The sequence below is a fragment of the Acinonyx jubatus genome, chromosome E1, assembly GCF_027475565.1.
Source record: "Acinonyx jubatus isolate Ajub_Pintada_27869175 chromosome E1, VMU_Ajub_asm_v1.0, whole genome shotgun sequence".
Lineage (NCBI taxonomy): Eukaryota > Metazoa > Chordata > Mammalia > Carnivora > Felidae > Acinonyx > Acinonyx jubatus.
Window position 1 is genome coordinate 1,268,945 of NC_069397.1, and position 26,788 is coordinate 1,295,732.

Consider the following 26,788-nt stretch of genomic DNA (forward strand, 5'->3'; position numbering starts at 1 on the left):
GCGGGCCTGCTGAAGTCGGACGCTCAACCGACTGAGCCCCCCAGGCGCCCCTCGGCCCATATTTTCTAACCGATATTAAAATTCCAGTACTCTCACACGGTCGCGGGAACTGTCGGCGATCGCTTTGTGTCTGGCCCGGACACGTTGCCTCTTACACGGTTTAAATGCCCCACAATATTTGAATTACCAATTACCGCTCCCCTGTTTTGAGCTCCCAATTGTCCCTCAGTTTCTGGGCTTCCAATATGAGGTTTCCTTGACCAAAATATCCAGCCTCTCCCCTCAAGTACTAATGGACAGCCTTTAGGGTTCAACTGTAAAAACAAATGGACTCATTTTGGGGGGTCCTTTTAACGTGTTGCTCAAGAATCATATCCTAGAGAGAGTCTCAGTGACCGGCTAGGGTCACGTGCCCACCTTTGTCTGGAAGGCGGAAGAGATGACTTAGTACGCAGTCCCGGGAAATAGCACGCTATAGGAAAGAAATCGTCTCCCGAAGGAAAATCCAAGTCGCCACAACCATGGCGGCTGGGCAGGCAAAACTAACAAGACGTCCAGTAAACGGACTCTCAGCAGATCACACACGATGGCGGGAGAGACGACTATTTAGGGCAGCTTGGTCCTGTTCTGTGTTGGGCTGTCAGGGGTGGGGAGATACACGGAGACAGCGGACAGTGGCTTCTGAACGTCGTGGGACACGAGGACGTTCACGTTGGGGGAGACAATCGGAACTTAGCCACGTGGGATAGCGGCAGCTCAAATTGGGAGAATACACGGATTAAGTTTTTACACATCTCATTGTTTCCTGGGAGTCTAGCACGGGAGGCAGTGATTAGCAAAACAGGGACAACTCTCACTGTCTGGAGTTCGCCAAATTCGTTAATAACCAAACTTAACGTGTGACAGGTTTCACGTCTTCTGTAGCTGGAATTCTCGCAGCCCCGTGAGGCGTTTCTTTTCATTTCTCCATTTTGCAAAATGAGGAAAGAGACATAGGTGAAGGGATTTGCCCCAGGTCACAAGACCGGTGACGGAACTAGATGAACCCAGGTGTTGTTTCTGGAGTGTCATTTTTACCAGCATAATTGAGATGTAATTCACCTACCACAGAACCCATTCATTTAAAGTGTACAACTGGGGGTGCCTGGGTGACTCAGTTGGTTAAGCGTCCGACTCTTGATCTCCGCAGCTCAGGTCTTGATCTCAGGGTCCTGAGTTGAAGCCCCACGTTGGGTTCCACACTGGGCATGAAGACTACTTAAAAAAAAAGAAAAGTTATACAATGTACAGTTCAATGGCTTTTAGTATATTCGCGTATTTGTGCAGCCATCATCCTAATCAATAGTAGGATATTTCATGACCCCTGCACCCCTCACCCATCTCCCTCCAGCCGGGTGGTTTTCCACTTTTTGGCTACTATGAATAAAGCTGCTGTGAACATTCAGGCACAACTTTCTGTGTATGTGTGGACACGTGTTTTCATCTTGCTCAGGTTGGGATTGCTGAGTCATAGGGTAACTTCTTGTTTAACTGTGGGAGAAACTTCCAGACTGTTTCCCAAAGTGGCTGTACCATTTTACATTCTCGCCAGAACTGTAGGAGGGTTCCAATCTCTCCACTTCCTTGCCAAACTAAAGCTTTTTTTTTTAAGGTTTCATTTATTTTTGAGAGAGAGAGAGAGAGAGAGAGAGAGAGAGAGAGAGAGAGAGAGAGATGGCACAAATAGGGGAGGGGCAGAGAGAGAGAGGAAGAATCCCAAGCAGGCTCCGCACTGCCGTGCAGAGCCCAACGTGGGGCTCGAACTCATGAACCGTGAGATCATGACATGAGCCGAAATCAAGAGTCAGACACTTAACCGACCGAGCCCCCCAAGCATCTGATAACCTTTTCCTTTTTTAAGACATAACCTTAGTGTGTATGACGTGGAATTTCATCATGGTTTTGGTTTGCATTTCCCTGATGGCAATGATGTCAACAATCTTTTCCTGTGTTTACCAGTCTACCTTCTTTGAAGAAGTATCTTTTCAGATCCTCTGCGCCTTTATAAAATTGGGCCTGTTGGGGCACCTGGGTGGCTCAGTCGGTTAAGCGTTTGACTTCAGCTCAGGTCACGATCTCACGGTCCGTGAGTTCGAGCCCCGCGTCGGGCTCTGGGCTGATGGCTCAGAGCCTGGAGCCTGCTTCCGATTCTTTGTCTCCCTCTCTCTCTGCCCCTCCACCGTTCATGCTCTGTCTCTCTCTGTCTCAAAAATAAAATAAAACGTTAAAAATAAATAAATAAATAAAATAAAATTGGGCCTGTTGAAAAAATGCAAAAAAAAAAAAAAAAAAAAGCTGGGGGCCCTGGCTGGCTCAGCAGGTGAACCCTACAAGACCTTGACCTTGGGGTCGTGTATTTGCAAAACGTTTCTCCCGTGCTGTGGACTGCCTTTTAACTTTCGTGACAATGGCTTTGAAGTACAAAGGTTTTTTTAATCTTTGATTTTTATCTTTTATTTTTAAGTAATCTCTACATCCAACACGGAGCTCGAACTCACGACCCCGAGATCGAGTCGCTCACTCCCCCCACTGAGCCAGCCAGGTGCCCCATCAAAGGTTTTTTTTTTTTGATCTTTAATCTTGATGATGTCATTGATCTTTTTCCCTTTGCTCCTTGTGTTTTGGTGTCCTAAGAAACGACTGCCTAATTCAAGCTCAGGAAGAGTTAAGCCTATGTTTTCTTCCAAGCATTTTTACAGTTCTGGCATTTATATTTAGATCTTTGATCCATTTTGGGTTCTCTTTGGTACATGGTGTGAGGTAGGGGTCCAACCTCAAACACCAATGGCCATTGATGTATGTGACGCAGCCTGAATACAAACCCCAAAGGAGGGGGTTTGGAAAGCTCCCACATGCCACCACACTGGCCCCAAACCCCACAGGGACAAAAACTCCTTCGTTTGGGACCTCGTCCTATGTATCTCTCCATCTGGCTGTTGATTCATACATCCTTTGTAATAAACTGTTAGTCTAACGGTAAAAAGGTCTCCCAGGTTCCGAGAGCCACTGGAGCAAATTGAGCCCGAGGAGGGGGTCGTGGGAACCTGTGACTGACAGGCAGTTGGTCAGAAGCAGAGGCTAACCACCTGGGCTTGTGGCTGGCGTCTGACGAGGGGGCAGCCTCGTTGGACTGGTGAATGTGATGTTACCACGGCGTATATACGGTCAGAATTGAGTTGAGTTGTAGGAGACCCAGGTGGTGTCCAAAAGTTACTTGACGGTATGGGGACCCCCCCATCCCGTGCCGGCATACACGCACCGGAACCGAGCGCGGAACGTCTTACCTGGCCGCCCCTCATGTGGAGTCGGTAGTCGGAGGCAGGCTGACAACATCCCTCCGTCTTGCTCGTGTTCTCCCCACGACCCTTCTTGCGGCCACGTGTTCCGGGCCCCGTGGAGGTTAATACACATACCTTAGAAACGCCCACCCAGGTCAGGATCGGGGGAGGTCTGTTTCGGCCTCCCATGAATGGTAGGGATTAACAGTCTTTCCCCTTCCTGATGTACAGGTAGTGGCGCCACGTGATCTGATCAAAGGTTGGCTGTACATCAGGTGCACGTGAACCCTGTGACCTCACCACAAGGTCCTACCGCTCGTCCCTTGCTCTGTAAAAGTCTGCGGACTGAGGGCCAGACGTGGCCGAGAAGAGCCGGGCAGCTGGATGGTTGGCCGCCCGATCCCGCGTCAGTAAGTTACCCCGAAGGAAACTGTTACCTGCGTGGGGTCGCCTGCTGCTCTCTGGTCTCAGAGCCTTCTCGATCCGGGGACACTCTACCGCCCTTTCCCCACCTTGTAACGGTACCCATGTCTGCTCTTTACTTTCCATTAACACGGCGCCCAACTGTCTACCAGCTGCCTGGTGCCGCGGCAGCAGGACGGGGGTACCCAGCGGGCACGGGCCTGACACCGAGGGGGAACACGTACTAGGAAAGCAGGGGAGAAGGCGTCCGAGGAAACCGAAGGTTGGGATTCGCGTAGAGGGGAGCAGGGAACGGGGGAAGACGGAGGCTGGATGGGAGGGGCCGGGAAGCAGAGTGGGTAAGCGTGGGTTATTATCCTGATTTACTTCTGACTCTTTGGGGGAGGAATTGAATTCTTAGAGGATGATGGGGCCAGGTGGGTGACTGCACCTGCTGAGACGCTACCGTGGCAAACGGTATGAGTAGCGGCCAATTGCAAAGCACTCACTCAACGTAACACAAACTCCTGAGTTCTAAACGCCGTGGACTTTGCCCTTCTGTCCAGGTCACGTCTATATTTTAACAGCATTCAGACAAACCCTCTTACTGCATGTATGGGACCACCAGCTTTCAGGCACTGTCTCCTCAATAAATAGCCTCCCTCCTTCCGAGTATGAATATGCTGGTTTAATTAGGTGTATTAGTTTCCCGTGGCTACCATAACGTGTAACAGACCCAGTGGCTTGAAACAACAGGGACACACTCCCTTCCGGTTCTGGAGGCCAGAAATCCAAAACAAGGGGGTCACACTCCCTCCGGAGGCTCTAGCGGGGGGTCTGGTCCCTGCCTCTGCCAGCCGGCAGTGGCTGCCGGCATCCCGGGCTTGTGGTCACATCACTCCCACCTGCCTCTGCGGTCACACTGCCTCCTCGTCTCGTCTCAAATCTCCCCGGGGCCGTTCTCTAATAAACACACTGGTCGTTGGATTCGGGGCCCCGTGCATACATTTCAGGACACTCCCCTCATCTCCAGATCCTTGATTATTCCTGCTAAAGACCCTTTTTCCAAATAAGCCACGGTCACAGGTCCCAGGAATTGGGACACGGACATGCCTCTGGGGGGAATCACCATCTAACCCTCTATACTAGGAGATTTTAAATAAACTACAAGCATGAAGCACCGGGCTGGCTCAGTCAGTGGAGCACACGACTCTTGACCTTGGGGTCAGGAGTTCAAGCCCCACGTTGGACATAGAGGTTACTTAGAAAAGAATAGCAATAATAAGCTACAAATGCAAAAATAGAAAATTTTCATTTGGGTAGAAGGTCATACTGAAAAAGGAAATATATCATGACATTCTAGACAGCAAAAAATCAAAAACCAAAGCCTTTAAAATATATGCATTTAATGTACAGGACTAGAAAAGGCTCTTTCTTTGATGATACACATATTCCAGGTAAACACAGGCATCTTTAATCTATGAATATTTAATCACAAATATTAACGCCCTGAGTTCCTCTTCCATGTAAAGGAGAAACTCCAAACCCTGTTCTTTAGGAAGACGTGGCAGGCAAGCAGCACTATTTATCCTCTTTCTCTGGGGACAGGACACTGTACATGGGTTACAGAAGAAAAGTATTAGACTCCACTAAATTTAAGCACAAGACACAGCTAAAATTTCCCACTGTGGGAACTAAATATTTGATGCTTAGGAGTGTGAATAAATAAGATAATTAAATATTAGGCACAGCGCGGATTCCAAAACTAACTGAAGTTAAGAGAAAAAATTATACAAATACCTAGCGGTCATTTCATATAAACCTTGCTCCTGGCTGCATTCCAGGCTTCCCTTTCTATTCCGGAGAGATCGGCCGGTTCTTTGTCCACGCACGGTCTTCCACGGCTGGGCTCCCAGACAGCAAACTGTTTCCCGTCACCGAAAGCCTGATCACGAAAGGATTTATTTTAGGAACAAAAACAACTTCTTTCCTCTTTACTAAAGATCACGGGTGTGTTTTCTGCTTGCTTCTGTCCCTTGGCTAACTTCCCCACGTAAGACACGGGGGTGGACACGGGCAGGCAGTCTGTGCTGGCTCTCTCCAGGGGCAGTGGCTGGGTAATAAGGAAGCCACCCACTTAACCCTTTTCTCACTTGATCGCATCCAAAGAGTGAGTCAAAAGGATCAAGGTCACACAGGACTCATGACCAAGGCGGAACGTTTACAAACACCCCTGACGGGCCAAGCCGGCTCTGCCTCCTCAGTCGTGCCCCGCAGTGAGTTGTTACTGAACCAGGGACCCTTCCCACCTACTAGAGTCTCTGAGGGACAGGGATGGACAGATGCTCCAGAGATCAGCCCAGGCGGGTGTGGGGACACCTCAGGAGAGCAGGCCAAAAAAGAGGGGGCTGCGGAGTACAAGAGAGCGCAAACAAAGCAAAGCCGAGAAATGTATGGTTCACGAGAGTAAGATTCATCCTTGACATAAATCCTCTGTGACTCTACTGACGGGTCCTGTTACTGCCTAGAAGTTAAGATACTTTCAGTCTTTTGCCTTCCCTTTCCACACTGTCCCTAATATTCTGTAGTTTCCTGGAGTTCTGGACCAGGAACGCCAGGCTCTCCCTAAAGTCACTAGTCCCCTGATCTCTGCCAGCATTCTCGAGCTCGTCAAACAAAGCCAGTGTCTGTCTGAGTTTGGCCTGAACAATTTTCTGTTCCTCCAGTTCTGCGAGCAGGGCCTGCTGGGCGCGTGCTTCAGTCTTGTATCTCTCCTGCAACTCTTCAATTTCTCTCTGGAGAAGCTGGAATTCTTTCTCACCACAAGGATGCATCTCCTGGGCTTTATCCTCCGGAAGCAAGATGTTTGGCGGGATACGCAAAACCAACTGTAAAAACAGCTGCTCCATTTTGCCAAAGAGGCTGTCAAATCGTCCTTTCATGAAGCCAAGAAACTTCTCCGTGCATTTACGAATCTGGACGGGGCTGATCTCGCAGCCCGGGATGCCGTCCAGCTTCTTCAGGATGACCTGCTCCACGGCCTGCGTCACCTCGAACAGGTAGTCCTGAAACGCGATGTAGATCCTAAGCATGCACGTCTGCGGCGTAAACCCAAAGAACTGGGCCTCGTAGGCCATTGGATCCACAGACATCTTGGCTACTTCTGCTGTGTTAATTTCCACGGTGAGAAATCTGCAAATGTCAACAGGAGAAAATCCATTTGGATAAGCAATCATCTGATGAAAGGAGCAGAGTGTATGACAGACAGCGGTGAGCAAGCAAGCAAAAGGAAGAAGCCGACACAACCTAAGGAGTCTGTGCGCCCTGATGCGGCCTGCTCATCCTCGACAGGATACAAACCTGGCCTCCCGGAGGCTCTCCCACCGCCCCCCCCCTCCCCCCGCCTCATTATCCAGGGCTCTGGGCTGGGGCTCAGTCTCCTGAACTGTTGCCATCCTGGGCGACATTCACATTTGGACGGATGACCTAAAACTCTGTTTCTTGGGTTTTGATGGTTTTCGTCCCTTTTCTCACCTGGCCGCTGCTATTGGTAACCCCTCCCCAGCTGCTCCCACATACTGACCATGACCTCATGTGCCATTCTCCAACTCCTCTCTTCCCGTAATCAAATTACACCACAGCCTTCAAGGCGCTCAGTGCCGAGATCTGCTTCCTTGCTCGGTCCACCCACTGCACTTAGGCTCTGCCACCCAGCACTCCAACCACAGCCCTGCCGATGTCCTCAACCTCCCCCCGCCCCGCCCCTGCCGTCCTACGAACCCAGCCATCTGAAAGCCCCAGCTGCCGCTGACTGAGCCTCCTGTCAGCTTTACAACCACGACCTGATTTTTCAAGGGTCTGGGGGTCATTCCTTTCGAGTGTAAACATCTAGGGAAAGAGCACTCAGACCCTCTCCCCCCGCCCCAGCACTGCGGGAATTTAACCAAGGCACCCTTTTCCGAGCTGTACAATACGCTTATTCTAGAAACGGGAGCGGCCTCATCATTCCTTCAGATAAAGGCAGTCAGTTCAAACAAACGGCCAGCTCAACTACCAGGTGAATGCGGGAGAACCTTCATGAAAGAATTTGAAGCAAATGGTGCAGGCCACAGGCTCCTGGGTGGCTCAGTCGCTTAAGCACCCGACTTCGGATGAGGTCATGATCTCACGGCCTGTGGCTTCCAGCCCCGCGTCGGGCTCTGTGCCGACGGCTCAGAGCCTGGAGCCTGCTTCGGACTCTGTGTCTCCCTCTCTCTCTGCCCCTGCCCGACTAGCACTCTGTCTGTCTCTGTCTCTCAAAAAATAAAATGTTAAAAAAATTTTTTTAAATAAATAAATTTAAAAAATGGTGCAGGCCAATTTTTTTATAGGAAGAGAAGACATCGTTAATCTCGAGAATTCGTGTTATATGACGGCTAAATCGTGTTCAACTGGTGGACTGCCTAAAGTGGGCAGAATTTCTGGGGCGCCTGGGTGGCTCAGTCAGTTAAGCGTCCGACTCCGCTCAGGTCACGATCTCATGGTTCGTGAGTTCGAGCCCCATGTCGGGCTCTGTGCTGACAGCTCGGAGCCTGGAGCCTGCTTCGGATTCTGTGTCTCCCTCTCTCTCTCTGCCCATCCCCCGCTCGCAATCTCTCTCTCTCTCTCTCTCTCTCTCTCAAAAACAAATAAAACATTAAAAAAATTAAAAAAAATAAAAATAAAGTGGGCAGAATTTCTTTCTGCCTTTGTAACCCCACCCACAGACGACACGACGCACGGTGACCTGGACATGCGCACCCACATCTGTAGAGAGGGCTGTGGCTTGGCAGGATTTCCATTTCCTCGCGCTCCCCAACGCCTCCCTTCAGATCAAGTTCAAGCTCTTTGGACACGGCTTGCAACGGCCTTCATCCCGTGACCTCCGCCAACAGCTGTCTCCCCGGTTAAGGACCTCGGGCGTGCATACGGAGTATTTCCTATTTCACGGCACTTTTTGGTCCTTCCTTACTGGATTCTCCCGTCTTTCAGCTCCCAGAGGAACCTACTCTAGTGTTTTAACGTAGGTCTTTTTCAGTCCCCCTGTTATTGATGTGCTAGGTGTCAGATATTCCTGACACGTGGTTTTGTATACACACGCACGCTACGTTTTCACGTCTGCAGCCACCCACGTCATCACACTCCGCGTTCCGACGAAGTTTTCCACCGACTCTATCACACGCGTAAACCACACTGGACGTGCCCACTCCGCTCTCAGCACCTTGCTTCCAGAACTAACCGTGTAAGGAACACCCTCCTATCATGTTTCCCCGGGGACCTGCAGGCTATTTACACAGGCAAGTAGTTGCTGGGCCATGCAGCTTACTCATGCTGATGCCACTAAATACCGCCAAAATGTTCTCCAGAACTCCGGGGGAGGGGCAGAGGTGGCAGTTCGGGCTGACTGACACACCCCCCTCGCAGGCCGAGAACATTTCTCATGTCTTCACCAACACCTGACACTATCCAACATCCTAATTTCTGCCAATCTGGTAGGTGTAACATTGTTTATTTCTTATTACTTTTTGAGAGGGAGGGGGAGGGAGCAGAGAGGGAGAGAGAGAATCCCAAGCAGGTGCCACACTCAGCACAGAGTCCTACACGGGGCTCGATCTCACGAACCCTGGGATCATGATCTGACCTGAAATCAAGAGTCCGACGTTTACCAGACGCCCCAGGCGCCCAAATGTTTTAGAGTGTGGCTTTGTGAAAACCAAAAGTACGTCCCCCACACACAGCCTGGGCGCTGAGGGCTGAAACTACCTACACTCTCCCCACCCCCACCTTACTGTTTACATTAGCGTGACTTTACTATCCTGGGAGACCAGAATATTTTCACTGTTCAAACGGCTTGACTGTGCAGTATGAACCCCCCAAAAGATGGATCAACTCTTCAACGGGAAACCTCAATAATCTGCACCATGAGATTCTCTGAAACCCTCGCCTCTGCTGTTTCCACCAATGCTAGGCGGTTAGGGCAGGATCCTTACCCAATCCCGATCAAGCCCCCAGGCGGAAAGATCCACCTTAACCCAACCCTGCGGTTCTCAATACTTTCCCAATTTGCCAGTCATCCTTTTGAGAGACCGACTGCCAAAGCTCCGAGGAGGGGTTCCCACCCCCACCCCACCCCCACCAGGGCAAGCAATACATTCAGCACGGTCTTACCAAAGGGTCGTGAGGGTGGTAACCTGGGGAGCAGACTAACTTTTTTAAGCTAATTTATTTATTCTTTAGTCCTCTCTGCACCGGCGTGGGGCTCTAACTCCCCTCCCGGAAAGGAAGAGTCGCACGCTCTCCGGACCCAGCCAGCCAGGCGCCCCCAGGCGAGACTATTTTAATGCGGATTTCTCTGATCGCTGGTAAAGTTGGGCAACGCGGCGTGTGCAGATCTGCTCCGGGGGGTTCTCCCCGTGCGGTACCCACTCCTACCCCGCGACAGCCCACCCTCCCCAGCCTTGCGCTCGGGCCCTTCGTCATCCGCCACCACACCTGCCGCTCACTCCCCGTTCCGGAAGCCGTCACTGCTTCCCGACCGCCACCCCAACACGCCGTGACGCTCCTCGCTTTGCCGGCCAGGACCCGACCACTCTCTTCCACCAAACCCGGCTACCTTCCTTCCCCGAGGTGTTTTCGTCCCCTCAGGGAAGGGCGCCGTGGCCCAGCACCCGCTCCGAGCCGCTGCCAGGGCTGGGATTCTCTCCGGGCCGCCCGCCTCGCCTCCGCCGCTCGGGGACCGCCGCGCAGCCCCGACCCCGCCGGGCGGGGACCACTTCCGGCGCGCAGCCCCCTCCCGCCGGGCCCCGCGGCATGCCGGGATCTCGGGGCAGGCGGCGCGCGGCCCGGCGGGCGGGCGCCCGGCGGTGGTGCCGAGCGCGGCCCCGTCCCTGCCCGCTGGTCCCCGGAGGAGACGCAGCCCCGCGGCCCTTACCCGAGCGAGCGGGAGGGTGGCGAAACCGACCGCGCGCCGGCTCCCCGCCGCCGCCTTTGAACCACCGCCTGCTGCCGCGGAGAGACGGCGCCGCGGGCTCCCCGGCAACGGGCGGATTCCGGCCTCGGCGAACGAGGGCCCAGGCGGGACGCCGTCGGGCGCCTGATTGGCCGGCCGCGCGGGGCCGCGCCTCGCTCAGACCCGGGAAGGGGCCGGGCGGGAAAGCCAGCTGTGGCCGGCGCGGATTGGTGGAAGGAACCGGGACTGACACGCCTCTCCTCGACGTTGGTGGGCTGGTGGGTGGGGCAGCTGGGCGGGGCCCCCGCGGAGACGCAACTCGCGGTTGGCCGGCGCGCTTTCCTCAGCGCTCTGGCGGTTGGTGGCGGGCCGGGCGCGCGGCGCTGATTGGGCGGCAGACCTCTTCGGCCCCGCCCCGCCGCCGGGGCTGACTGGCGGAAGGGGAAGTGGGGGGGGCAGGCGGCGGTGGGGAAGATGGCGTACCAGAGCCTCCGGCTGGAGTACCTGCAGATCCCACCGGTCAGCCGCGCCTACACCACCGCCTGCGTCCTCACCACCGCCGCTGTGGTGAGCAGCTGCAGCGCCCGCTTCTCGCTGTCCGCGCTGGATGCGAGCGGGGCCTCGGGAGACTGGGGTCTAGGCCTCGGGAAAGCCCAGAGGGGCTGGTCTCGGGGGTGGGTGGAAGGCATACGGGGCTCACTCTGGGGTTCAGGATGACCCCGGGGGCGCCTGTCCAGTGACCCGAGGAGGGAGTGCTGCTCCACGAGGGGTTGAGGATCAGGGCTGCTGGTCAGTTCCTGAGACAGGAAGGCCGGACCTGTAGCAGGTCGGGGCTACGGGAGCCGCCCACCCTGGAAAACGAGTCTCAGCTCAGGCGATGGGCAGGTGCTTCCGTGGTGGCTGGTGGCGAGAGGGTCCGCTCGGTGAAGAAACTTAGACGTGGAAGACAGAAAAGTGGAAGTTGTCGAGAGGGGAAAGTCTTGAAATAACGGGAGTCCGGACCTAGGGGTTGTCGGTATGCACCCGGCCCCCACAGCGGCGGGGTCTTCAGTCTCGGTTCTTCTGAGTGCTGCGCACAGCGGTTTCAGGTGGTGGCCAGGTGTTCTAACGTGCCCCGTGTCTGAGATGTCACTACCTGCCACCTTTGCCTTCATGTCAGCCTCGACTACTGCAACATGAAACCAAGTTGTATCCTTGCGTTAGGCGTGAGGGATACAAAGAATTGTGCCACTGCAGCAGAATTTTTTACCAGCCTCTTCCTCCCTCGTTAAGAAAGCCTTAACGGACGGAGCCAAAGCACCTGGGAGTTGGAAATCCTGGGCCTCCTCCTCTTTTGTTGTAGATGTTTTGTTTCTTGATCAATTTGCCTTAAGAAGCTCTTTCTTTCTCTTTCAGCAGTTGGAATTGATCACACCTTTTCAGTTGTACTTCAATCCTGAATTAATCTTTAAACACTTTCAAGTAAGTCGTGCATCACAACCACAGTTAACGTTTCAGTGTTTTAAACTTGCTTTTTGTGCTTTTAAGTAGCAAATCTTTCCATATGCTATCTGAAAAGAATTCAGCGGCAATATTCGATTTTAAGTCTTATTGTCTGTGTGGGGGGTTAATAAAGCAGTGATTCTGCACCCCGACTGGGCTTCAGAATCACCTACAGAACTTGGAAGAGATGTTCAGGGCACCTCATCATGTACCAAAATCGGAATCTGCAAGGGCAGGAATGAAGAATCTGTATTTTTAATTTTTTTATTTGTAATGTTTATTTATTTTTGAGAGAGATAGAGACCGAGTGCAAGCGAGGGAGGGGCAGAGAGAGAGGGAGACACAGAATCGGAAGCAGGCTCCAGGCTCTGAGCTGTCAGCACAGAGCCCGACGCGGGGCTCGGACCCACGAACCATGAGATCATGACCTGAGCCAAAGTCGGGGACACGTAACCGACTGAGCCATCCAGGTGCCCCGAAGAATCTTTATTTTATTTGTAAAGTTCCCTGAATGGTTTCATTTGATGTGTCCAGTTCCTGTATTTAGAAATTACCAGTTCAGAGTTAATATTGTAGTGTGAGAGTAGACTGGTGGTCTCTTCCCAGGGAGAGTCTCACAGGACGCCCTGTTTTGTCCACTCACCACCTCGGGGTCATCACTGTGGTCCATTTCGGAAGCCCACCTCTCTTAGTAAATTGATCCGTCTTCCAGGGATCAGATGATATTCACAAAAATATCTGTGAACCCTCAGGTGTTTAGTGTATAGGTCTCTGTGAATATTTCCACCTCTTGCTCTGTACTTGTGCTTCCTTATATGCTTGTCTCCTGGCTGAGTTGGGGACTCTGAGATCCTGGATGCAGTTCGTGTGCAGAACTGAATTATTTCAACTTTGTTTCCAATCCTTAAGAATTTAATGAGGCGCAAAGCAGGCCCGTGGACTCCCGTCCCTGCCTTCATTGTTCACTGATCCTTCACTGCTCACCTGGCCTTTGCTGGGAGCTGTGGCTCCATCCAGGCATGCTTCCTGTTCATTTGCTCGGCTTGGTTTTGCCTGGGGTTAAACTCTTGACGATACCGTGTATCTGCATTTGGGGTCGGGGGTTCCAGGTCCGACTTCAGAGTCTCCCTGGTCCAGCTCCCCTGGGCAAGCCATTTGAAAGCCCTCCGAGTCTCCGTGTCCCCGTGTGTGACATGGGGATGGTCGTGCCAGCTGTCGCCACACGTGAGATCATAGACCGTGTTAAAACATTTTGAAAAGTGAAGCACTCTCCCGTTGTGAGTAGCCGTCTTTATTGTGGGTGTGGATGGGTAGGGAAAAGTAAAGGGTGGCCACCATGAAAGCTAGTGTCCTTGTTTCTGCCGATTAGACTCCAATTATTAGAGCATTAGGTTTTTACTTGTAGGGAGTTGGCCGTTTACTCAAACTAGAACCGGAGTTTTTGCTTTAGAGTTACTCTTTCCTCTGGACGGTTCTCACTAATACAGAAACGTTTCTCGGCGATTTTAGATCTCTGGAGTCTCTCTCCGGCCTCTCGAGGCTGTTGGTCAGACCCAACACATATGAAAGCACTCTTCTCTATTCTGCAGATTAACGTAGTCTTTCGGTCCAACTTTTTCCATAATTTGCCTGACCATATGGTATGGGCTTTTTTTTTTTTTTTTTTTTTATAAGACAATGACAGTCTCAAGTTTTCTGTCCTGTTGTCCCTACAGATTTCAGGGGCAAGTGATATCTTCCAGGAATTCAGCTAGAAGCACAAAAATCCTGTGTCAGATCACGTGTGCCCCACTCTTTGGCTCAGACCGTGGCATCACTTATTCATGGCCTTTCAACCATTGCAATCCTAGGATATCTCTTTTGTCTTAATATGGAAACGTTTCCTGGTATATTTTACTTAATCTTTTCTCTTGATTTTTTTCTCTTAACAGATATGGAGGCTAATCACCAATTTCTTATTTTTTGGTCCGGTTGGATTCAATTTTTTATTTAACATGATTTTTCTGTATCCTTTATTAAGTGGGGGTTAGCATGAAAACTTTAGGTTTACTTAGGGAAAACAAGTTAAAGCTATTAATGTTGTTATTTTTGTTACCACCTTAGCTGTAACTTCTGGGTCCTGGATCAGGGGTACACAGAGTAGCTGGTCAGAAAGTCATGTTTTGAGGGTGTCTGTCGGTCCCTGTTCCGAGGGGAGGTATTTAACCATAAGTGATTCCCCTTCTGCCCATCAGTCACTTACAGATCAGATCGAGGGGGAGGAGAGGTGGTGTAGGCGAGGCACCCAGATGCACTGGTAACTGCCAGGGTTTGCTACAGGTTCGGGAGTGGATTCGGGAGGAAGGGCTAACATGAGGTGTCCCTGGACGTTGGTCGCCAGCCCTGCTGGCTGAAAAGACCCTGCGTCTGCCCGGCCTGCCACGATCTGGTTGTTGAAAGAGAGGACAAGGCCTTCTGTGCTCAGATGGTAACTGGGGCCCCTGAGCAGGGCCTCCCTTCTCCGTGGGGCCCTCTGTGTCGAGAGGGGAGTTAGAGCTCATCTCACCTGTAGGAGACAGAGGGCCTTGTAGGGGTGACGGGGTCCCTGCCCTAGGGTGGGATCTATCGTTCTAAGTGGCTGATAATTAATTTTTCCATCATAACGTCTCTTCTTGGATTAAGGTACAGAAATGCTGCATCTGCCTGGCCTGAAAAAGTAGATTATCACACAGGCCTTCTCGCCAGGCACTTCTTGCATCAGGTGGTGAAAACGCAAGGCTTGTGCCCATTGTGGCACAGCCACGCGCGGGAAGGACGGGACCGATTGGAAAAGGGGGTTTGTGCAGCGTCGGGCCTCGCTCCCCAGTCGCAAGCAGCGTGTGTAAAATGTGGGGCCGGCCTTGGCCCGCCTGAAAGGCCTGGTGGAGAGGGAAACACGCTGCCCCTCGTGAACATCCCTACAGAAGCGAAGCCGTGGCTGGGTACAGATAGCTCGGAGCCCACGTGGACTGAAGGGATACGCTAAATTTTACTTTCTTCACGTCTGTGCACTTAACATTTTCTTAACTTGGAACCCTAAGATACCGTTACTGTCGAATGCTAGAAGAAGGCTCTTTCCGAGGCCGAACGGCAGATTTTGTATTTATGTTCCTTTTTGGTGGATTCTTAATGACTGTATCCTTCAACAAGTAGAGCAAATACAGGAAAACATTGAAGGACACCCTCTGTCTTCCTCAAGCTCTCCGCCTGTCCTAACAACTCACTAGATAAGCTGAACCAACAGATAAAGGTGGACCTCCAGACTTTAGCCTCAGGGTCCCACTATCTGTTTTACAGTGTGCTTTCTGTGGCCGCTCTCTGAGCCTACAGGTTGGACAGGATGCTTTTCTCCCGTGAGCCAGTCGGGGGAACTTTTAACCCAGGTGGGTTACTATTAAGTGCGTTAGCTGTATTCTTGTCGATGTGTATATATTTAAGCTAAGTTGCCAAGACATTTATTTGGATAGTACCCAAACTGATAAACTATTATTATTTTTTAATGTTTATTTCTAATTTAAAAAATTTAAATGTTTATTTTTGAAGGAGAGAGATAGAGTGGGGGGGGGGGGAAAGAAGGGGCAGAGAGAGGGAGGAAGACAGAATGCAAAGCAAGCTCCGGGCTCCAAGCTGTCAGCACAGAGCCCGACGCGGGGCTCAAACTCACAGGCCATGAGATCATGACCTGACTCGAAGTCAGACGCTTAACCGACTAAGCCACCCAGGCACCCCTAATTTTGTTTATTTTTATTTTTATTTTTTTGAGTTTTTTAACGTTTATTTATTCTTGAGAGACAGAGACAGAGCTTGAGCGGGGAAGAGGCAGAGAGAGGGGGAGACACAGAGTCCGAAGCAGGCTCCAGGCTCTGAGCTGTCAGCACAGAGCCCAATGCGGGGCTTGAACCCACAAACGAGAAGATGATGACCCGAGCCGAAGTCAGATGCCTAACCGACTGAGCCACCCAGGCGCCCCTAATGTTTGTTTATTTTTGAGACAGAGCGCAAGCAGGGGAGGGGCATAGAGAGGAGGGGACAGAGAATCTGAAGCAGGCTCTCTGCTGACAGCAGAGAGCCCCATGTGGAGCTCAAACTCATGAACCGTGAGATCGTGACCTGGGCTGACTGAAGTCAGATGCTCAACCGACTGAGCCCCCCAGGCATTGCTATTGTCACGGGTATAATAGAACGCCATCCTGTCTGACAAGGTGGTTTTGGCCCCAGTTGGCTCCACTCACCTCATAAAGGTGCTGATGGCGAGTGAAATTTCATGTAATTATTGACCAAGGAACTAATATATTTTCCAAACAGCGGAGAACTTCATGGACACAGAATAGTAATTGGAAGCAGCTACCCTGGAGAAGTTTTGGCCCACGCAGATTTTTGCCTGGTCGCTCTGGGTAATTGTTTTTAGGCTTTTATTTTCTCCCCCCTCGAAAGGCCTAAGCACCATTGGAGCTCCGTGACGCAGACCCGTTAGAGCACAGCTCTTTGTCCTGGCGCTCAGCCTGCCCTGTCACGCTTCTGACGCTGACCTTTTCCTTGACGCCGTGTGCTAGCTCTTTGGGCTCTTCGTGAGTCTGGTTTTCCTGGGCCAGGCCTTCACCATAATGCTCGTGTACGTGTGGAGCCGAAGGAACCCGTACGTCCGCATGAACTTCTTCGGCCTTCTCAACTTCCAGGCCCCCTTCCTGCCTTGGGTGCTCATGGGCTTCTCGCTGTTGTTGGGGAACTCTGTCATCGTGGACCTCCTGGGTGAGTCTCGCCACTACTGTTACTTTACGTGTGCCCTCCGTAGCCACCCTTTCTCGCGTCTGCCGTCCGACCCTCGCTCGTACAGGACCATGTTATGGTCATGCGCTCCAAGACCCACCCCGCCCCAGCAATGTTTAGTTTTTTAGCGTTTATTAATTGTACCGACGTTTCCTAAATGCGTGCGGTCTGTCGGGGGTCCTCCCCTCATTCTTCCTTTCTCGGGGATTCTAGGCATTGCGGTTGGACACATCTACTTTTTCTTGGAAGACGTATTTCCCAATCAGCCTGGTGGAATCAGAATTCTGAAAACACCATCTATCTTGTGAGTATTCGCCACTGGGTTGCGTGTTGCTCGCAGAGAAACCGGGACGGGGTCCACGATCTGTGTTCTTGGGGGCCTCCCGGAGGTCCTAAGGACAGTAAGTATTTGCAGATTGAGCCCCTGGCTGCGGCTGAAGAGCGTGTCGATCGGGCCAGAGGTGGTGCCCGAGGTGGGCAGGAGCGAGGTCAGCAGGCTCGGGACGGCCCGAGGGTGGCGTGCCGAAGGCCACCCGTGCCTCCTGTGCCAAGGGGGGCCCGCTGGTGTCCGGGACAGCTGCTGTCTGGGCTTACGGAGGGGAGGTGGCAAAGTGGGCAAAACTGGCCACAAGGAAGTTTCTAGGGGTGATATTTCTGGCCTTCCAGAAAGTAAGATGAGTAGAGAGAGAAGGAGCAAGCCGGACTGCAACCCCGGTGCAGGCTGTTCCGCCGACCAGCTGTGTGACATTAATACAGTCCCCCGTTGGGGGTGCCCGGCCAGCTCAGTTGGGGGAGTATGCGACTGCTGATATCGGGGTGGTGAGTTTGAGCCCTATGTGGGGTGTAGAGACGACTTTAAAGAAATCTCAAAAACAAAAGTCCTCCTGTGTTTTGCACTTTCCTCTCCTGAGAATAGAGCTTTGATTTGTAAGACCTTTTTCTACTCCAGAAAGTTGTGTCCTTGACACATATGGCATTTAAAAGGGGCCACCTGAGGGGCACCTGGGGGGCTCAGTTGGTTAAGCGACCGACTTCGGCTCAGGTCATGATCTCACAGTTTGTGAGTTCGAGCCCCACATCGGGCTCTGTGCTGACAGCTCACAGCCTGGAGCCTGCTTCGCATTCTGTGTCTCCCTCTCTCTCTGCCCCTCCCCTGCTCACGCTCTGTGTCTCTCTGTCTCTCAGTAATAAATAAACGTTAAAAAAAAATTTTTTTTAATAAAATAAAAGGGTCCACCTGATGAGTAAAATGTGAATTTTTAATCAGATGTTGGGGGCACCTGGGTGGCTCAGTCGGTTAAGCATTTGACTTGGGCTCAGGTCATGATCTCAGTTTGTGGGTTCAAGCCCTGCTTCGAGTGAGCCCAACTTCTGTCCCTCTCTCTGCCCCTCACTCACTTGCACCTTCTCTCTCAAAAGAAACCATATATATATATGTATGTATGTATAAAATGTCGGTTGTAGAATAGTTAAGCAAAACAAAGAGTCAAGTCCTACATAGCCCTACCACTCAGCCATAACCCTGGCTGTCATTGTTGACGTTGTGATACATATTCTTCAGTCTTTAACTGTCTGCACTTTTTAAAAATGCTGTTTCGTAACCTTTTCAGTGTAATAAGTCGTCCTCATTTTCCCATCACGAACGTCCTACAAAACTAACAACCGCGTGATAGCGTGTGGCCCACAGGCGGTATGGTTTCCTTTGCATCCCTGTGGATAGACGGCGACATTAGTGGTTGCTTTTCCCTCCCGCGCTTGGTGTGGCTCACATCCGTGGTCGTTTTCCAAGGATGCGTTCCCATTTGTTTGTTGTTGAGTCGCCATCCAGAACGGATCCAAGTCTACGTGTCCATCGGCAGGGCAAAGCTTCTGTTCCCCCACAGCCTTGTCGAACGTGGGAGTATCGTGTTTGCCTTTTCTTACATGGACAGCTGTAAGGTGGCCTTGTTTTTATGATGTTCTTAAACGTTTACTTACTAGAGAGAGAGCACGTGTGCACGTGAGCGGGGACGGGGCACAGGGGGTCAGCTCTGCGTGCCCCGCGGCTTCAGGAGTGGTGTCAACACAGTTTGTGTGCACTTACTCCTTTGTGTGAGGCCGTTTTCATTCACTCGAACGTGTTTAACATTGATCTCCAATGTTGCACGTATTGGGAATCAGTTCCCTCTTTTGCCGAGGGGTGTTCCGCCCTGTGAACGTACCAGTCTTTTCCGTGGTTCCCTATTCACATGGACGGTGAGGAGCTGTCCTTTGTTTTCTTTTTCCTTTTTAAGTGTGTTTTTGGGAGGCGGAGAGAGGGAGAAGTTCCGAAGCGGGCTCTGCGCTGACAGCACAGAGCCCGAGGCGGGGCTCAAACCCACGAACCACGAGATCGTGACCTGAACCGAAGTCAGACGCCCAACCAACCGACTGAGCCACCTAGGCGCCCGAACCTGACTCCTATTATCATGAATGTATTTACTATTTAGCGAACCCCACACGTAACCAGTCTTGCATCGCTGTGCAAGATGTGGACGCCTTGTTCATCCTGCTCTGCCTCGGCCCTCCGTGGTAGGCTGCTGTCTCACGGGGAACGTCCTCTTGACCCGACTCAGGCTTTGCCACCCCGTACCGGCCCCTCCGTGCGTGCATGCCCCGGTTGCAATTTCGACTCCCTGTGCCAGGATGTTCCTGAAATCCCCGTGTCGCCCTGGGCCACCATGGTTCCTCTTCCTTGCATGGACACCTACTTTGTTCTGTCCTGTTAACGTTCGGAAAGTAGAAGTGTCTCGGCTTTTAACATGCTTCCTTTTTATCAGGAAAGCAAACCTTTTCATGTTAATTGGCCATTTGGGTTTCTTGAATGGACTTTTTAGCCCTATATTTTTCTACTGCTGGGTGTTTACTTTTATTGTTAATTTGTAAGAATTCTTCTCTTTTTTTGTTAATTTGTAAGAATTAAAGAAGCTCACATTGAAATATAGATGCTTTTTTCTGACCCCAATATAAAACAGAAGTTTCCAGATACATTTCTAATTTTGTCAGCTGTGGGGTAAGTGTAATCAGAAATATGAATGTAAATAGTGGATGCTGCTTTAATGGTTAATTCTTTTTTTTTTAATTTTTTTAATGATTATTTATTTTTGAGAGAGAGAGAGAGATACAGAGCGTGAGCAAGGGATGGGCATAGAGAGAGACACAGAATCCGAAGCAGGATCCAGGCTCTGAGTTGTCAGCACAGAGCCCGACACGGGGCTCGAACCCACAAACCTCGAGATCATGACCTGGGCCACGGGTTCCTTGTATGCGTGGGTGCGTGCACCATTTGTCCCTTGTGACAGGCTTGTTTCACGGAACACCACATCCTCCGGGTTCATCCACATCGTAGCAGGTGTCAGAATTTCCTCTTTTTAAGGCTGAATAACATTCCTCTGTGATTTTGTCTTTCTGTCCATCACTGGATACTGGGTGGTACCTTGGTGGTGGGGAGACATTCATAATAAACTTAGTGAAAATCAGGTTACAAAATAAATAGTGTGACCTAATTTTTGTAAAAGCGTACATATAAAAGTTCTGCAAGAATAATGAGAACATTAACCACGATTCTGGAGATTTAGGATATTTATATATACTTTTTGTTTTCTTTATAATTAGCATTTATTGCATTTGTAGTAAAAAAAAAAAAAGAGGGTGCTTGGGTGGCTCAGTCGGTTAAGCGTCTGACTTCAGCTCAGGTCAGGATCTCAATATTTGTGGGTTCGAGCCCCACGTCGGGCTCCGTGCTGACAGCTCGGAGCCTGGAGCCTGCTTTGGATTCTGTGTCTCCCTCTCTGTCTGCCTTTTCCCTGCTCATGCTCTGTCTCTCTCTGTCTCAAAAATAAATCAAACATTTAAAAAATTAAAAAAAAAAAAAAGGGGGGTCCGGGAAGTAAAAGTTAATGTAAACGTGAAATAATCGTGAAAACTTCCACAGCGTGAGAAGTGTCTGCTTGGCGGGCGGAGATGTTTGTCCGTTGGCGGAGGCCCCGCGGGACGGGTCCTGCCGGGGACTCTGGGACTAAATGACCCCTGTTGCCTTTCAGGAAGGCTATTTTCGATACGCCAGATGAGGATCCAAATTACAATCCGCTACCCGAAGAGCGGCCCGGAGGCTTCGCGTGGGGCGAGGGCCAGCGCCTAGGCGGTTAGAGCAGCAGTGCCGATAATGGGACCGGCTGGGAAGGACTAGGTGACACACCCGCGGGGGTTGTTTTATCCTTTGTGTTGCAAAAGCGCGGACACTTGACGGCTTGGCAGAGCTCAACTCCAGAAGCACTTTATGAAATGGTACACTAGTGAACCCAGCAGGCGCCGGGGGCGGTCGGCCAGCGGCTTCTCGCCATGCCGGCCCGAAAGCGCGACCCCTCGGAGCCAAACAACTGGAGACACAAAGCCACCGCCGCCGCTGCTCGCGAGCAGGTGCGGGAGGCCGGAGCCGTGTGGCGTGGGGCTCAGCTTCCCCTCCTCCTCCTCTTTGACAGACGAGGCCGTGGGGTAAATGGAGGTTTCAGAGAGGACAAAATAAAACTGAATTCCGTCTCGCTCTCGCTGAATCCGAGCTTTTGTGTGCGATCCGCTGAGTCACGAGGTGCTCGTGCAGGCCCGCGCTCCTCCCGGGCGCCTCCGGGGTCGGCACGGCGTCCACCGAGATTCCGTCTCAACGTGGGACGCGTGTGGCGGACGCGCTGTGGCCGCGTCCGTGGTCCTCGTGCACGACGTGGCTCCAGCAGGAAGATCGGGTTCTGTGCAGGCCGTTCGTCCTCCATCTGGGTTTTGCAAAACTGCAAGTGGTCAGATGAGCTGAGAAAAGAGAGGGTGGGGTGGGGGTTCTCGTAGCAGCGGGAATTTGGTGGCAGGAGGGCCGGCTGCGGGCTCGTGTGGCGTCGTATTTTCTCTGCTTGAGTCTCTCCACCAAGAAACAGCCGGGCCAGGACCTGTCACGGCCGCCCTTTTGGAAAACAACAGGAAGAGCCCTCTGAGGCCTGGAATGTTGACTGTGGAGGCAGATGAACAGGTGCCCGTCAGGCAGGGGCCCACGGGTCTCCAGCTGGTTAACTCTGTCGTTCTGTTTCAGGAAAAGCTGAGAAGCTTTTCGGAGCCATGTATCTGGTTGACCGTCACAATCAGGTAGAAATCAGACAGGGTCCAGAGGAGCAGGGACTTCATGCCTGTGATGGCATAAAAACTGTCCAGAACATTCATCTCCCTGGGTCCCAGCGGGTTTGCGCTCACACGGTCTAAGCTGTTGAGAGCCCAGAGGAACGAAACGGACACCCCTAGAAAAGAGATCATTGCACATACTTTGAATACATAGCATGTAGGGGGCGTGTGGATGGCCCAGTTGGCTTAGCGTCCGGCTTCGGCTCAGGTCCTGGTCTTGCGGTTCATGAGTTCAAGCCCTGCCCCGGGCTGTGTGCTGACAGATCAGAATCTGGGCCTGCTGCGGATTCTGTGTTCTCCCCTCTCTCTGCCCCTACCCCACTCACGCTCTGTCTCTCAAAAATAAATAAATGTTTAAAAAATTAAAAAAAGAAAAAACGTAATCGACACCCTAGGTGGGGATTTTCACATGGTGAAGTAGATAGTAATATCTCTAAACAGAACAGGAGGAAGTGATGGGATTTAACACACATGTTCTACATGGTGTCCGTAACTTTATGGTTGTAGCAATTTTATGGAATGTGGGTTAATGGGACTGCTTTTTTCCCTAAGTGATTAAAAAACAAAATCTTGAGGGGCACCTGGGTGGCTCAGGCAGTTAAGTGTCTGACTCTGGCTCAGGTCATGATCTCACAGTTCATGAGTTCAAGCCCCGTGTCGGGCTCTGTGCTGGCAGCTCAGAGCCTGGAGCCTGCTTCAGATTCTGTGTTTTCCCCTCTCTTTGTCCCTCCCCCACTCACGCTCTGTCTCTCTCTCTCTCTGTCTCTCTCTCTCTCTCTCTCTCTCCCTCTCAAAAATAACATTAAAAAAAATGTTTTTTAATTAAAAAATTTAAAAAAAAAACCAAAATCTTGAAATGCTAGTCTTAGAATGTACAATCCATATAGGATTCTCAAATTTTGTCATGTCTTTGTTTAAGAAAGCTCAAATTTAATTAGGGCCTTAGAAATTCCTTATCTCGGGTCTCAAAATAGACGTCTCTAATTTTGTTTTCCGTTAGCTAACTTTGAGTTATCCCGTTCCCGGAGCTGTTGTGGTAAAACTGTGATCCTAGGATCTATTCACTGTTCATCTTAGTAGGGAATGTCTGTACGTATCAGTGATGGTAAAACAGGAAACAGATTTTGAGTCTGTGGCCTAACCGCGGTCTGCCGCGGGATTTTCGTTTCCGTGGTGTTATGGAATGAGAATTCCCAGGATGCTGGTCTGCACCTCCGACGTGTCCTGGGCAGTGGTGACGCCAGTCACCGACATTGTCACCTGACCCCTGCTTGCCTGGGCACAAGGAAAATTCTCACTTGTCCAGCTTTCCTCTCCGTCTTGATTCTTACAGACCACCCTGCTTTTTGTAATGCATGTCAACCGAAAGTGGGAATCGATACGCAGTATATGGAATTTTGTGCCCAATTTACCCGACACATATAATTGAAGGGACTCCTGGGTTCTACCAGTGACACTGAAAAGCACTAATAAGTCCGTTTGTTGTCGTAGAAATACAGTAGACGTTCATTTAAAACAAATGGATGTGTAAGTTGCACCTGACCAGGAGAAACATTTTCTATGCGTTTTGGGGTGTTTTCTGCACAATGGATTTCTTTCACTTCTCTCTTCCACACATGTTCTTTTCCGTACCTGCCTGGATCCTAATATCTTTCATCCTTTGGTGTGGTCTCTAAGCAGAGAGCACCCAAGTCCCAGATCCTGGCAGCAAAGCCCTCGCTCTGTCTGGAGTCTGTGGAAATTAGGAAATAACTGAGCCGCTGGGTAAGGGGCTCCCTGGAATTGTCGTGTCTCCCTGACAGCCTGCATTTGACAGGTGAGTGCCATCCCTGTCGCCGGTCACGATCCCGCCAGGGATCTCGGCGCTATGGGACATCCCCTCAGCTACTGGCGCGTTTTATGAGTTTGCATTAAAGTTGTTGAACTTTAATATGCACAAGCCCCTTCTCTGCTCAGAAATTCATGGTGACTTCTTAACCCCCGTATCAAAAGCACAGTGTCTGTCTCCCTCTGAACCCTGCCCCCATTTCTACCTATTGGGAACCTAAGTCTCTTCAACGCCTGGTCCTGTTCCCGGCTTCTCAAGAAATCTGGACTCTAAGGCCTACTCCATGGTCTTTCTTTGAATCCCTCGAGTGCGTACAACGTACTCTTACACCAAATTATATATCGTCTCGTACCGTTGCAGCTGCTACACGTATACGCATCGTCTCCCTCACGAGAACGTAAGCTCCTTAAGGGCAGGGTCCGTGTCTTAAAGTTTTGTCTCTCCCACGGTATCTAGCACAGGGCTTGGTGCGTGGGTGAATACGTGCTCTGTTTCTTGATCAGCAAACTATCATCTGGTATTTTTAATTATAGAGGGATCAACGTATGCACGTGCAAACTTGGACTAGTGGCCGAGGCTCAGGGTTGTCTCAGCGGGACGGAGAACTGACCATGGTTAAGGGCAGCGGTCTGGTGGTCGGGCAAGTCAGCCAACCACACTGACCGCCAGCTGGTATGATCGCGACAAGAGCAGCCAGTCCACAGATCATCCCAGACGAGGCGATTCACTTCCTGGGAGAAGAGCCTCGACATTCTGAATGGTTATTATCTTGTGATCATCTGCATACGCAAACCACGTAACCACGAGACTTCCTCGGGGGGGACAGCAGATTTCAGACTCCGATGGGGGCGGGAGGTGTGGGTGGTGCTTATGTAGGATTTTAGTTTTCAGCTCTTAGCTGTGACGCTGCAGAATAGCTGGGCCATCAGGCTGGAGCCTATGAATGCTTACCTCCACGTGCGGTTTACTCCACCTGCCTGCACCATTTTGAAAACTTGAGCCAACACTTAACACGGACAAATGTCACATGAAAATCTCCATTTTGGGCTTTTCTTGAAAAACATAGGGAGATCTGGCAATGCCAGGTCTGCACGGCAGCTTCTAAGACAGGCCATGTGCTCTATCAAGAAGTTATTTCATTCATTCCTATTTCCTACGTGGGCTCTTTTTTTTTTCTTTAATGTTTATTTATTTTGAGAGAGAGAGAGAGAGAGACAGAGAGCAGGGGAGGGGCAGACAGAGAGGGAGACACAGAATCCCCAGCAGGCTCCACACTGTCAGCACAGAGCCTGACGTGGGGCTCGAACTCACGAACCATGAGATCATGCCCTGAGCCAAAACCAAGAGTCCGATGCTCAGATGCTCAACTGACTGAGCCATCTGGGCGCCCCCGTACCCAGACTCTTGAAATCATTAGGAACATGTCTCCTCCATTAGGTTAGTCTGGGGAAAGCACCCTGGGAAAAAGGACTGATGTCTGTCTGTTACATACTCAGGGTTCGTAATTTGAGAATTAACATTTAGTTACTGCTACGAAGTGAATGTTTGTGCCCTGCCCCCCCCAATTCTTATGTTGAAATCCTAATCCTCTATGTGATATGAGGAGGTGGGACCCTTGGGAGGTACTTAAGTCATAAGGAAGGGGCCTTCATGATGAGATTAACACCTTACCAACAGCTCCAGAGAGACCCCTACTGGCTCCCACTGGGTGAGGACACATCAATGGACCAGGAAGAGGGCCCTCACCGGAAGGCAACCACAAGGGTGCTTTCCAAGCCTCCAGAACTGTGAGCAGTAATGTTCTGATGTTTACAAGCCCCTCAGTCTGTGCTATTTTCTGTTACAGCAGCCTGAGCAAGTGATTTCCCTTTTATTTACGGATTGCCGTGCAAGTTCATATTCGGGGGCAAGAAGTGAAATTCTGCCAATTTATTCTAAACAGACACCTGCTATTAATTCAGCATGCACATTTTCACTCACCCTTGATCCCTGCACCATGGGTTGCTGGAGAAAAATGGTCTCTTACCTGGAGGATTTTTCACACGTTTACAGATAGGACGAGTGTCCTGGAGCTGGACTTGAGAAGATGCCCGAGGCCCCTCATGGGGGCAGGTGGAAGATTTATGATGAATTCCCTGGAAATCCCATTCCCTGCCCTCAGCTGCCTGCCTCTTTCTGATGGCGGGTTAGCATCCCAGAGCTTTGGGGTTAGGACGCAAAGGAGGGGCCGGTTGTATCCCCTTTTCCCCGCCTTTACTGGCGTGTGTGGGATGGGGCCAGGCGGCCCCCAGAGACCTTGAGAGTCCGGCCGGGACAGCCGAGGACCAGCAGAGCAGCAGGCAGATTCAGGGCCTGCATCTCGGACGGGAGAGGACCGGGGCCGCTGGGACAGTCTTCTGAGGATATTCGACCATCATAGAGCATGTGCTTTAACGCCCTCGTCTTCTGTAACGCGAGGTGGGCCACATCTGGGCGACTTTAAGGAATTTCAGGGGCTCGGTTTCTTCTCGGGGCCACCATCCACGTAACACCTGGAGAGGACTAAATCATGCAAATGTTTGCGTTCTGCTCTCAGATTTTACCAAAGTAAGCAGAGCGGGGATTGCTGCCGGCAGAGAAGGGGAAACGCGCGTTCACTGGAAGGACACAGTCTCATCTGGACACCGAAACTGTCCAGAAGATCGTCGTCTTTAATCCGGGGGTGGGGAGAAGTTCGAGCGGAACCTTACGCGCCGCCCCTCGCTGTTGTCGCTCCGGGCCGCTTTCGCGGTCGTACCACGGGCCCGGTTCTGCCCGCCGTCGCGTGCACGCCGTCCCAGGCGCCCAGTG

General features: G+C 51.3%; 2 protein-coding genes and 1 long non-coding RNA gene across 8 annotated transcripts; 1 reads left to right on the plus strand and 2 right to left on the minus strand.

Annotated features, from left to right (window-relative positions):
• Positions 1–1,684: 1,684 nt before the first annotated feature.
• On the minus strand, positions 1,685–10,718 carry MIS12 (MIS12 kinetochore complex component). 3 transcript variants are annotated; one of them, XM_027047549.2, is made up of 2 exons: positions 10,669–10,718; positions 1,685–6,911 (listed from the first exon to the last, which is right to left on the minus strand). In XM_027047549.2, the coding sequence occupies exon 2, from the start codon at positions 6,869–6,871 to the stop codon at positions 6,251–6,253; it is 621 nt and encodes a 206-aa protein (XP_026903350.2). In that variant the 5' UTR covers positions 6,872–6,911; positions 10,669–10,718; the 3' UTR covers positions 1,685–6,250. The 3 variants fall into 3 exon arrangements, with proteins under 3 accessions (XP_026903350.2, XP_026903352.2, XP_053068817.1); XM_027047551.2 differs by lacking the exon at positions 10,669–10,718 and adding an exon at positions 10,351–10,537; XM_053212842.1 differs by lacking the exon at positions 10,669–10,718 and adding an exon at positions 10,230–10,356.
• Positions 10,533–21,516, plus strand: DERL2 (derlin 2). Of its 4 annotated transcripts, none has more exons than XM_053212840.1 (7): positions 10,533–10,964; positions 12,082–12,147; positions 14,100–14,173; positions 15,228–15,321; positions 16,740–16,935; positions 17,167–17,257; positions 21,015–21,516. In XM_053212840.1, the coding sequence occupies exons 1-7, from the start codon at positions 10,548–10,550 to the stop codon at positions 21,118–21,120; spliced, it is 1,044 nt and encodes a 347-aa protein (XP_053068815.1). In that variant the 5' UTR covers positions 10,533–10,547; the 3' UTR covers positions 21,121–21,516. The 4 variants fall into 4 exon arrangements, with proteins under 4 accessions (XP_053068815.1, XP_053068816.1, XP_026903348.1 ...); XM_053212841.1 differs by having other exon boundaries at positions 12,085–12,147; XM_027047547.2 differs by lacking the exon at positions 10,533–10,964 and adding an exon at positions 10,979–11,253 and having other exon boundaries at positions 12,085–12,147.
• On the minus strand, positions 21,333–26,783 carry LOC128313550 (uncharacterized). Its single transcript, XR_008294445.1, has 2 exons — positions 25,986–26,783; positions 21,333–22,247 (listed from the first exon to the last, which is right to left on the minus strand). It is a non-coding gene; the product is annotated as an uncharacterized LOC128313550 (long non-coding RNA).
• Between the last annotated feature and the right edge of the window lie 5 nt (positions 26,784–26,788).